The 13232-nt window shown below is 40.7% G+C and overlaps 1 protein-coding gene across 4 annotated transcripts in view; it reads left to right on the forward strand.

Moving 5' to 3' along the window:
* Positions 1 to 13232, forward strand: part of slco2b1 (solute carrier organic anion transporter family, member 2B1) — an 87629-nt gene that overhangs the window by 18451 nt on the left and 55946 nt on the right. For all 4 annotated transcript variants that reach the window (XM_060936409.1, XM_060936410.1, XM_060936412.1 and 1 more), the window contains exons 3-8: positions 2209 to 2346; positions 6596 to 6758; positions 6864 to 7088; positions 7182 to 7280; positions 8944 to 9074; positions 12752 to 12857. In XM_060936409.1, the coding sequence (XP_060792392.1) occupies positions 2209 to 2346; positions 6596 to 6758; positions 6864 to 7088; positions 7182 to 7280; positions 8944 to 9074; positions 12752 to 12857 (862 nt within the window). The remainder of the gene's footprint in view (positions 1 to 2208; positions 2347 to 6595; positions 6759 to 6863; positions 7089 to 7181; positions 7281 to 8943; positions 9075 to 12751; positions 12858 to 13232) is intronic.

Raw genomic sequence — 13232 nt, forward strand, 5'->3', positions numbered from 1 at the left:
AAAGAACTTTAATTTTGAACCAGTTCGCCATTCTGACAATGCACGTTTAGTCAGCGGGAAAACACTGGGAGTGACATCATCGAGTGAAATGTCAGGAATTATTATCCACGTTTTCGATGGAATAAAAACATTTGTTCTATTTCCTTCTAGCGGGTTTCATTAATTTGGTTTGATAGCATGCAATATTGTTAGCATATCGCTAATCCTACGTGTATTACGTCACTCTACCCAATGGAGAATGAGCGTTGAATATGGTTTACGATATTGCATGGTTGTCGAGATGACATGACGTCACACATCGGAGACGTAAAACTTCCGTGCTAGCGAGTAACTGGGACAATTTGTAAACACACATAGCTGCCAGGTTTGCTTTGTTAAATACAAAAGATTTTGAGAGAATTTTGAAAGAGAAAGATGCATTGAACACCCGAAAGGAATGTGTATGGATAATAATAATAATAATAATAATATTGGCTGGGGTTTTTCGTGGTCTATCAGATATATTCCATTCAGCTAGCATGATACTGAACTCATCTTTGACTTGCATCTCGGTTATTATTCACCGATATTCACTTTGCCTTTGGTGAATAATAATAATAATAATAATATTAATAATAATAAACAGGTGTCTGGGGAAAGGGAAGTTTGGGCTTCCATGCTCAGACTGCTGCCTTCATGCCAGAAAGAATCAAAATCGGTGAAGAATTGAGGGAGAAGAAGCAATTTGTGTGGAAACTGCTCGTTAGGGATTGATTAATTATGCCATATCTTCATTATTAATTGCAATTATGCAAATTTGGGTAGAAGCCATTATATGCACCCCAGGCAGACCGACCTTCCTGCCAAAAAGAAGCATATCGCTAATAAGAGCAAGAGAAAGAGAGAGGTTTCATATCAACATAGTGCCATCATATCAATCAAATACACACTACTAAATATTTAACAGTTATTCTACAAAATCGAGTTGTACGTGAGCTGATAGCCAACGAGGTGCATAGCACCGAGATTGAGTGGAATAACTGTTTTATTCTGTCCACATTCACTGGATTTTGAGAAACAGAGCATTTTTATTTTTTGCAAATTTGATAAATAAAAACTTTATACAAAACATCTGACAAAATCATTTCCACTTAGAAATGATTTTGTCAGACGTTTTGTATACAGGTTTGCTTCATTAAATACGGAAGATTTTGAGAGAATTTTGAAAGAGAAAGACGCGTTGAACACTTGAAAGGAATGTGTATGTATAATAATAATAATAATAATAATAATAATATTGGCTGGCTGGCTTTTTTTCGTCTTTGACTCATTCAGTATCATGCTAGCTGAATGGAATATATCTGATATACCACTCAACACCAGCCAATATTATTTAAATATGTCACTCAGATCCGCGATGTATTTTGTATGAAAAATGCGAGTTTTTCAGCACGAGAAGATAAATTTCATATCTTCAAGCCAACATGTGATTTTCTTTTTATTATATCGACACATTCACAAACAAAACGTTCCCAAATTTATCAAAACAAAATTTATCATGGATTTCCTCACGTGTGGCATATAGAGATTTATGTCACGGTTTTGGTTCTCCATGTCCCGGATGGAGCTCATATGAAAAATACGAGTGGTGTATTTCCCACTAAAATACTCGTGTCCGTAAAATATATAAATTGAGTTTGTATACATTGATAAAATTAAGTTTATTTAAACATATTTTAAAATGGATTATTAACAGTATCATTGTTGGTTGTAAGCATGACTTTAAAAGCACTTACTCACTACAGTAGTTTCTATTCCAGCCTCTACAACAGATGGTGAAAACATTTTCAAACTTCCGTTGTTATTTTGGCGCTCTTCAACTCAGCAAATGAGTCCTTGGGGATTTTGTGCTTTCCTGACTTTCACTGCACTTCCTCATATTGTTGTTTCTTCCATCCTCTTCTTCCTTCCATCCTTGTATTGTTCTTCCCCCCCCCCAAGCAAAGGGGCCAAACAACTAAACTCTGACCTTAGGAAATGGTTATTGTTCACTCTTGTAAAACTTTATACATTCAACAAAAGTATCTGAAAGTGCAGTCATAATATTCCTGGTTAGTTATGATAGTTATTCTTTCATTTATGTATATGACACACTGTTTGCTGGTTGGAAGCATGGGGTTCACACAAATAATTTAAAAAGTCAGTCCTCTTTTTTTTTTCTTCTCCCAGTTCTTTGTGTTGTGCCATGGAATCCTGCAGCTTGCACAGTTGTTGGTTTCTGGGTATCTGAAAGGCTCCATATCTACAATCGAGAGAAGATATGGCCTGTCCAGTCAGAAGTCTGGTTTGCTGGCTTCCTTTAACGAGGTATGCTAAATTAAATGAGTGTATGAATATGCACCAGTATTGCATGGTGGTTTGCAATTGACTGGTGTCCTATCACATCACATTTCCTATCAGTGTTCCCAGAACAGGCTTTGGACTCAAGTTAAAATGAGTGCATGAATGTAAAATATGACATCTGATAATTCCTGTCTGAGCATGCACACGTCTATATTATCGTTGCCGGTTTATTTCTCTTAAGATAAAAAGGCATGCCACTGCAAGTGAAAATGTTCAGTTTATACAAGGAACAGATTTGCATTGAGGTCAAGATTTAACAGATTTGCTGAATGCTGCATTAGTGTAATAATAATCTCATCTCATTATCTCTAGCCGCTTTATCCTGTTCTACAGGGTCGCAGGCAAGCTGGAGCCTATCCCAGCTGACTACGGGCGAAAGGCGGGGTACACCCTGGACAAGTCGCCAGGTCATCACAGGGCTGACACGACACAGACAACCATTCACACTCACATTCACACCTACGGTCAATTTAGAGTCACCAGTTAACCTAACCTGCATGTCTTTGGACTGTGGGGGAAACCGGAGCACCTGGAGGAAACCCACATGGACACGGGGAGAACATGCAAACTCTGCACAGAAAGGCCCTTGCCGGCCACGGGGCTCGAACCCGGACCTTCTTGCTGTGAGACGACAGTGCTAACCACTACACCACCGTGCCGCCCTGTAATAATAATAATTTTTAAATAATAACAATAATCTAAAAAATAAAAGCATGCATTATACTGTACTGTACTTAGTACTGTACAAAATGTCAGGCTTATTCTGCACAGATTACACACTGTATGTGGTGATAGCTCTCAGATGAAGCAACTTCTCATCATTGTTCATTGTCCTTGACTCTAAATGTCCCCTAGTTGTGTATGAGTGTGTGAATGAATGTACTGTATTTGGTGCCCTGCGATGGACTGGCATCTCATTCAGTGTGCATTCCCAGCTCATGTCCAGTGTTCCCAGGATCTAGCACAATCCTGACTATAACAAAAAAAAAAAAAGCCTCACTGAGGCTGTAGCTCATACTGGGCTTGAAATCTGATCAATCCTGTGGGAGGAGTAGCGATTTTTGTGAAATTGCATATGACCCCTGTGTAGCCGCATCCATGGTAGGTGGCGCCACCTGGTGAACAATTCTTGTTGGAATATGTCTTTGGAGTCTTTTGGGTGAGTTTCAGTGAAAATGTCCTCACAGTTTACAAACAGTAGCATTTGGTCACTGTTCGAGACACCCCAAACTTTCAAATGGCCATAAAATGTTAAATATGACAGGTGGTGCCATCTCATCTCATCTCATTATCTCTAGCCGCTTTATCCTTCTACAGGGTTGCAGGCAAGCTGGAGCCTATCCCAGCTGACTACGGGCGAAAGGCGGGGTACACCCTGGACAAGTCGCCAGGTCATCACAGGGCTGACACATAGACACAGACAACCATTCACACTCACATTCACACCTACGCTCAATTTAGAGTCACCACTTAACCTAACCTGCATGTCTTTGGACTGTGGGGGAAACCGGAGCACCCAGAGGAAACCCACGCGGACATGGGGAGAACATGCAAACTCCACACAGGAAGGCCCTCGCCGGCCCCGGGGCTCGAACCCAGGACCTTCCTGCTGTGAGGCGACAGCGCTAACCACTACACCACCGTGCCGCCCCGGTGGTGCCATCATCTTGACAAATTTTATCCACACCAACTTGGGGAACATTCCACATGAGTTTGATCAAAATCTGATCACTCCTGTAGGAGTAGCGATTTTTGTGAAATTGCACGTGACTCTTCTGTAGCCTCATCCATGGTAGCTGGTGCCACCTGGTGAACAATTCTTATTGGAATATGTCTTTAGAGTCTTCTGGGTGAGTTTCAGTGAAAACGTCCCAGCAGTTTATGAAGAGTAGTGTTTAATGTGACGAGTCACCCAAAAATTTCAGACGCCTATAAAATTGTAAATATGACAGGTGGCACCACCATCTTGAGAACTTTTATGCACACCCACATGGGGAACATTGTATGTGAGTTTGATTGAAATCTGATCACTCCTGTAGGAGGAGTAGCGATTTTTGTAAATTGTGGACAGGTGACGACGGATGATGGACAGCACGTGATCGTATACAGCCTACAGCCGAATGAGCTAAAAAACTGTTTACTAATGATTAATGAATTAATGACACCTATTAGAGCTAAGGGATAGCATGGTGATGCAGTGGTTAGCACTGTCGCCTCACAGCAAGAAGGTTCTGGGTTCAAACCTCATGGCTGATGAGGGTCTTTTCTGTGTGGAGTTTGCATGTTCTTCCAGTGTCTGTGTGGGTTTCCTCCAAAGACATGCAATTAGGCTAACTGTCTATTCTAAATTGTCCATTGATCAAGCTTGGAGAGGGATAGGCTTTGCCTAAAATGTAATCATTGGTGGCCTTGCTGTCTATGGGGAAAAGAAGATTAGAATTAATACAAACTTTTCATTAAGGATGAATATCTGATCGTTAAGATTCTCTCGTAGTCCTGACTGGTTTCCTTGAATTGTATTTTTTTTAAAACCCCAAATATCAGGATTTCTCCTGAAGCATCATAGTGTTGATTTCCCATATGTCCATGTTTCTTTTCACAAGTTTCACAAATTTCACATGCATTTTCAAGAAGCATCCTCTAGATACAGTAAGACTAACTAGATAAAGACTGTGACTAAAGTCACAGTCATTTGTGCTAGCTGTTACAAACCGGGATGTCTGGCCACTGTACCCTATAGATTCGGAACGGTAAGAGATAGAGAATGACGCTTAGCGAGGAAAAGTTGCACCTTGCTGCCCTGAACAAAGTAAAAAAAACTGATTGAAAAAAATCATGAAAATTGACAGAGTTATAAGTGATTGAAAAAAAATTCCTGTTTTTTGTGGATCATTCTGGATTAGTGATCCAGATCAGCACCAAAAGTCATAGCAACTCAATTCAGCCCTGAGGTATTCTTCATGTGAAATTTGGTGATGACTGGTTGAAAACTGGAGGAGAAATACACCTTAAAAAATGTTACAAGAATAAGAATAATAAGAATAATAAAGTAGAAAGATCCTGAGTGAGAGTAACAATTTGCACCAGCGCTGTTGGCGCAAATTAATTCCAAATCTGTTCCATGAAATATTGAATACTGTTTCGACAGTGAGATCAGCTGTGTAACAAAATGATTACTAAAACCTGTGACATGGGACGTGACGTGACGTGACATATCGCTCACGGTCACCTCCCAGTCCCGTCACGGACCGGAATAATTGTCGTGGACATATTATTGCTCAAAAGAAAGAAAAGAAAAGAAAGAAATAACAAACAAATTGGTATGTATGTGTTAATATTTATTTCTTTTTTGGTCTTCCATGTTTGCGCTGACATTTGATACATTTTAAATTCTTTGCTTTGTTAATTTCATCCTGGGTTTTATGCCCCAGTCCTTCACATGATGGATGATACCACTGTTTACATTTAGTACAACTGAAATACAAGAAATGACAAGTCAACACAAGAAATTTTCAACTAATTATTTATTAATTAACAAATTATATCCCATTACGGACAATAAGGTAGGTGTCCCGTCCCGTATCAAGGGGAGGTCACTGCTCGAGTGATATGTCACATTCCGTTCTGTGTCATGGGTTTTAGCAACAACCGTGTAACAACCCTTGTTACGACTTTGGCTTTGTGTTAAACGGTCGGATTTTGATCCACCGCTAAGAGTTGCCAGCTCTTTATTGTTTGGGTGGTTGTTTTTTGTTTTTTTTCCTCCAGTGTGGAACCCAATGTGGTCTTCTGCTGTTACAGGCTGAGATGCTTTTCTGCTCAGTATTGTTGTAAAGAGTTGCTATGAGTTGCTATATCCTTCTTGGCAACTTGAACCAATCTGGACATGGTTAGGAAAAAGAAAAGGTCAATTGTTTGCGCTTGCTCTATCAGAACTGCCAAAGTACACATTGCAGCAAAGTACTCTATTTTGGAATTTCCCGTTTTTGAGAATGGGAAAATAATGCAAACAATGGTATTGACCTTCTTGAGCTCTTAATATCACCGAGCAATTTACTTTTCAAGATAAAGTATATCAGTCGAATAGTATATCAGACAGAATCAGCCAACTGCATTGTGTATTCTGTAGCCAGAAACAACCATACTATTGTGTTCAGTCTGATTGTACTGTACAACAATGAGTCATACAGTACTTCCATGGTTTTGCCTCCAGGTGGGAAACACAGTTCTTATCGTGTTTGTGAGCTACTTTGGAAGCCGAGTCCACAGGCCCAAGTGTATTGGGATTGGAGCGATCATAGCAAGTATGGCATCATTTCTGATTGCATTGCCACACTTTATCAGTGGAAAATATCACTACACAGATGACACTGGCGGTAAGTATGCATGACTTGAATCATACTCTATTATCCTCAGTACAATCGGTGCATTATGGCGCTATCATAATAACACAATCTCTAAATGTGTTTTTTCTTTGGCAGACACCACAAAGCATGTCTCAGGTCTTTGTCAAGCAGTGACCAATCACCAGGCAGCATCTTCCAACCAGACATGTCAAGAAACCCAGAGTCCTGCCAACAATGCAGTGTTTCCCATACTACTCTTGGGCCAGTTGCTGCTAGGAATTGGCGCCGTTCCTATCCAACCCTTTGGCATTTCCTACATAGATGACTATGCAAACAAGAATAATTCGCCATTCTATCTTGGTAAGAGAAATCAACTCTGCATGCACTGGGTTCTGTATTGGTACAACGTTATCAGCTCATGAGTTATAGCACTGCTCTCCGTTGCTCTTACAGGAATATTGTTTGCATTAACTGTGATTGGACCAGCATTGGGTTACTTGTTGGGGTCCATCCTGCTCCGGTTCTATGTTGACTTCAACACGATGTCTCCTGGTGAGGGACAGATCTTCTCATTTAGTGGAGACTCCTCCTCCCCTTTACTTTTAGCATTATCAACCCCACATCAGGAAGATACCCTGATCAGAGCAAACACTTCCACATTCATGTTATCTCTAAAGCAATTTCGTAAAGCTTCAATAAAAATGGGCAAGGCAGAACAACGAACAAAGGGCATTAGGAAACCAGCTCATTCAGTGCTTATTTGATGACACATTTAAAGATTATAAGAAAAAGATGACTAAGATTTAAGAATACTGAACTGAGGGTAGACCTGAAAGGTTTATGGACCTGTGTATACACAAACAAAGTCTCAGACATTACAGAGGTTATGATCTGTGTTCTGTTCATTGCTTATCTTATAACTTTATTCGCATAAAATCAAATAAAGCCGCACCACACTGACCTTGCGTATTGGAATTAAAGTACAAGTATGTGCATGGGTGGAAAATAAATTCTTAAAGGGATCTTCCAGCGGATTTAGTCTCAAACTTATTTTAAGTAAAAGTAGTTGCTGATTTCAAAAATCAAACTTTCATTTTTGAAGTATCATGTTGCGCTGCGAGTTGAGCCATTTTGAATCCAGATTTTAGAGCGTGCAGCTACACACACACACACACACACACTCTCTCTCTCTCTTTCTGTAGATCATGTAAAAAAGATTTTGCGGGGGCGTTGTGGCTCAGGTGGATAGGGCGCCGTGCCATGGATCCGGGCGACCCAGGTTCGGTTCCGGCCCGGGGTCGTTTCCCGGTCCCTCCCCGTCTCTCTCTCCTGCTCATTTCCTGTCTCTACACTGTCCTATCCAATAATAAAGGTGAAAAAAAAGCCCAAAAAATATTAAAAAAAAAAAAAAAAAGATTTTGCAGCATGAGGTCTCGTGTCTGATCCAGTTTCTGTCGGTGACCCTCTGCTACAGCTGAGAAAGCACACTTTACATTTTCTCTGTGGAAATGCAGTCTAGTTCCAGCTTGTGCTTTCTTTTTAGCATCATTGTGCCATTTTTATTTATTTAAAAACTGATAAATTCGGTAAAAATACTTGTAAAACTAGCAAAACTACGATGTAAGCAGAGAATATAAACAGCTGAGTTTCTCCAAGCGACCACTACATGACATCATTGCATATGTCATCACTGCAGCAAGCCCATCTGACATTTTAAAGAAAATTCATTTTTCTTAAACACCGTTTGGTCTCTGAAAATGAAAGTTTGATTTTTTAAATCTGCGACTACTTTTACTTAAAATAAGTTTGAGAATAAATCCTCTGGAGGATCCCTTTAAGTATTATTTTGGCAAATTTGTACTTTACTTTATTATTAATATTGAATATTGAAATAGCATATATTTGTCTTTTTATGGAGATAAATTTCCAAGAAAAAAACATAGCCTGGTTTCTTTGCTAATGCCAGGTTAGATTAGCATCAATTCCAGTAGCTAACATAATGAGGTACGCAACAAATTAACTTCTAGCAAAAACATTTCTTTTTAAGAAATACAGTAATAATAAGAACTTAAATACAACAAAATGTCAGCATAATGATAAGTTCTAGCTCAAGAACCTCTGGAAGCTGCTCATCAACCATACATTGTTTTTGCATTGTTACTGCTTATCTTGATACATTGATTAAATATGCAAATGATTACTTGTCTGTGTTTAGCGGAAATTGTCTTAGAAAGAAAGGATCCCCGTTGGGTTGGAGCTTGGTGGCTGGGTTTCCTTCTAGCTGGTACCTTGCTCTTCCTTACCTCCCTGCCGTACCTATTTTTCCCCAGAAGCATAATAACAGAGGTATGTCTGCGATATCACTCACATGCTCTTTTCAGTTAATCCAGCTTTTTCCTCATCGTTGCATGCAGCATGTGTAGTATAATCATTTTGAGAAGACAAAAACGACAAAACTGGCTATGTAGGAATTTTGCAAGTTGCATACTGTATGACAGTGGACAATGGTGTAGTGGATCCCAGGCTTGTTATGAAGATGCCAGAGACCTAATGACCCATAAATCATTAGTTTCGTTGCACTAATTGCAGGTCATTACATTGGCTTTTGTCTTGGCTGTTGGTAATGACGTCCAAATATTTGAGGTGGAGTGACAGATCTGTTATATAAGCCTTGCTGGTTTAAATACACTCACCTCAGAAGTGAAAGTGTAAAAGGAAATCTGAGAAATAGCTGGCTGTGCAAACATTGGGTTTGCCAACTCTTTCTCGACAGAATGCATGACTGAATTTCAGGCTAAATTCCCATGCAATGAAACAGATGGATATACAGAAAAGGAGACAAGAGAGAATGTTCTTGCGTATTTCAATGCTTCAAGACTCTGTTTGTTTTAACTATGCCATAAATTGGAATTTAATCATCAGTAACTATAATAATCTGAAAATAAGTTTCAGTACACATAAGCATTCCATGTTTTCTTCTCCTTATCTGCCTCTTTCATTCCATGGGAGGTTAGTGTGATATTCAGTCAGATGCAAACTTGGTAATGATTCATTTAAATAAAAGCCTTGCTTAATTGCCCAACTGTGGTTTCCTGTTAATCCTTCTTATTGAAAAAGCCCAGTGGATTTTATATTCACTAGCACAGAATCTCAGCTATTCCACATAATGAAAAAAAAATTCACACAATAGCATGTTTATATCTGAAATACAGGACACAAGGAAGTTATGGGATAACAACAGGAATGAAGGCAAAGTGGGAAAAAAAAAACAAAGTGTAAGTGCAGACAGCGTGTCTATGATATTATTATAAGATGTATACGGGTGTATGGGGTGTGGCAGGAGGGATAGTACCTCTGGCCGGGTGGGCATGTCACGTACTTTCAGGACGGCTTATCCGTCTTTGGTTCCCACTGTCGCCCAGCTCTCACCTGTGGCTCCAAGAAGCTGTTAGCATGCGACAGCGGCCACACCCTGGCAAACGGCTTCGACAGGCCCGCAAAACCAGGTGAGGGTAGCCGATGGGTCTGAAACCCTCAGTCAGTTAGGACTTGCCTACCAAGCATGTGAAGCCTGGACTTTGCGGACTGTGCAGAGGAAACCAGCTATTGGTTCAATGGGCTGAAAGGTGTTAACCAGCTAGGCACCATGGGGTGCCCAGAGCACGTCAAGGCATGGAAGGTGACGTGGTCACCCACTGCATCCTGGTCTGTCTCCAGCTGTCTTGACTTCATCTTGCCACTGGACCCAGGCAGACAGGGACGAGAGAGTGAGGCCGATGACATGGCGCAACTCCCCCTCACTTTAAACAAATTCTTGCACCAGTCATGACTTCACCCGAAGTCATGGTCCTCTTTGCCAGCAGAGGATGAACATCATAAGATGTATAATAAATGTTATGAGAGGTAAAGCAGGATTATGGAGTTGAAAATGTCTGTACATCAGAAATACCTGTGAAATAAATGTTTTCCCATGCGATAGGGTTTGATTTATCTGTACTGAAGAAATTATGAAATATAAGTCCTCTGCTGCTAAAGAGATTCTGCCTCATGGATTGATCTGGGAGCAACGGTCACTGATGCAGACACAGGTGTTCAGAGATGTTCCTCAGTTTAGTGAAAGACAAACATGATTATATGTCCACATTCAAGAGTGTGGTGGAGCTAAATTATTGGAAGATGTGATTTAAGGATGCGAGTTGTTTGCATGGGGGAAGCCATTGTCTAATGGCTAGATATTGCTATAGTCCTGGGTATGACTGGGTACATATAGTCCTGGATATCACTTTAAACTGCAACCGGTAGTGAGTCTCAGGTCTGGGAGGACTTGAATATTGGGGAAAGTGGAGTTACCCCTTAATCACCATTGCTCCCAGGTCCGCTCTGACCTGGGGTGGCATCACCTGCCTGGGTTCCAGCTATGGGTTAAATATTACATCACCAAAAAGGTGCTGATAGCAGGGCGCTTTTCGGTGCAATGTGGCAGATGAACCCAACAGGGTCAATGGCGCACCACCAGATGACATGTGGAAGAGCCACTCAAATGGTTAGAGAAGCAGCTTTGGGACCAAGAGGTCATTAGTTCAATTCTCTGGACCAGCAGGAATGGCTGAAGTGCCCTTGAGCAAGGCACCTAACCTCCAACTGTTTCCTGGGCTGCCCAATGGTGCAGGTATGTCAAGATCCTACTATAAGAGCGTCTGCTAAATGCCTGTAATGTAACATAACGTAATGCGTGTTATAGGGTAATGTCAACAGGTGATGAAGTCTTACATTACTGATTAGGAAAGGCTTATGAAAACAGAGAGCAGATGTGCAAGTGAAGATAAGGTTCAAGGATTTAACTGGAATTAGCCAAGCAAACTGGCCAAAACCAACTGCAAGCAAGCCAAACAAATATCTCTATCACCATTCAAAGGCTGACAAAAAAAGAAGGAAAAAAAATCTTACCCTTTTACAATGCATTAGTACAAGTGTCTAGTACTAAATTTTGCTATATTACCTCAAACACAGTTAAACAAAGTTAAAACCTCTCAAAAACAAGGCTCTAAACTGTACACTGGAGGACTTTATGTTATCAAGTCTCAATTGCCTATTATAGCATACAACAGTCGGTTCTTGAAGTTGATGTGTTGGAAGCAGAAAAAATGGCAAGTGTAAGGATCTGAGCGACTTTGATAAGGGCCAGATTGTGATGGCTAGATGACTGGGTCTGAGCATCTCCAAAATGGCACATCTTGTGGGGTGTTCCTGGTATGGTGGTTAGTACCTACCAAAATTGATTCAAAGAAGGACAACTGGGGGTGGCACGGTGGTGTAGTGGTTAGCGCTGTCGCCTCACAGCAAGAAGGTCCTGGGTTCGAGCCCCATGGCCGGCGAGGGCCTTTCTGTGCGGAGTTTGCATGTTCTCCCCGTGTCCGCGTGGGTTTCCTCCGGGTGCTCCGGTTTCCCCCACAGTCCAAAGACATGCAGGTTAGGTTAACTGGTGACTCTAAATTGACCGTGAATGTGAATGGTTGACCTGGCGACTTGTCCAGGGTGTACCCCGCCTTTCGCCCGTAGTCAGCTGGGATGGGCTCCAGCTTGCCTGCGACCCTGTAGAAGGATAAAGCGGCTAGAGATAATGAGATGAGATGAGAAGGACAACTGGTGAACCGGCGACGGGGTCATGGGTGTCGAAGGCTCATTGATTCGCATGGGGCACGAAGGCTAGCCCATATGGTCCAATCCGACAGAAGAGCTACTGTAGCACAAACTGCTGAAAAAATTAATGCTGGCTAAAACAGAAAGAAAGGTGTCAGCATTAACATTTTCAGGCCTCAAATTTTAACTTTGTTTATATTTACAAAATACAATTAAGTTGGTCAGTAAAACTATTCAAAATGTGGTTTTTTTTTGTACTTTTGTCAGTTAAATAAAGGTCCACATGAATGAACAAATCACAGATTTTTGTTTTTGTTGCATTTTGGTAAATATCCCAACTTTTTGGGAAATGGGGTTAGTAATTAATTTGCTTATCTTTCCAGGAAACTGTGGAGTCTTCTAAAGAGTCGCAAACAGAAAAGCTAAAAGAAAAGCAGGAAGTTGAATCAGACACTACACATGACCTCTCACTCCTTCAGTTCCTCAAAAGTAAGTAGTTAGGTTAAGAAAGTCATCTTACTGGCAAAGAAGGTTAAAATGTCAACATATAACACTTAAATTGCACTTGATTAAAGATAGCAGCACACATGGGTTAAGATAAGAATGTTTACTTCATTACTGCAGTTATTATAAAGAGTAAAAAACAATTTTTTTATTCCATACCCACCAGTAAAAGTGACCTAAATATTATTATACATCATGCTAATAATGGCACAGTTTAGAAATACAAAAACTAACCTCAAAAGTAAGTTATTCATAATTTATTACCACTGTTTCTATCATGGCGGCACGGTGGTGTAGTGGTTAGCGCTGTCGCCTCACAGCAAGAAGGTCCTGGGTTCGAGCCCCGGGGCCGGCGAGGGC

This window comes from Neoarius graeffei, chromosome 12 (assembly GCF_027579695.1).
Source record: "Neoarius graeffei isolate fNeoGra1 chromosome 12, fNeoGra1.pri, whole genome shotgun sequence".
Lineage (NCBI taxonomy): Eukaryota > Metazoa > Chordata > Actinopteri > Siluriformes > Ariidae > Neoarius > Neoarius graeffei.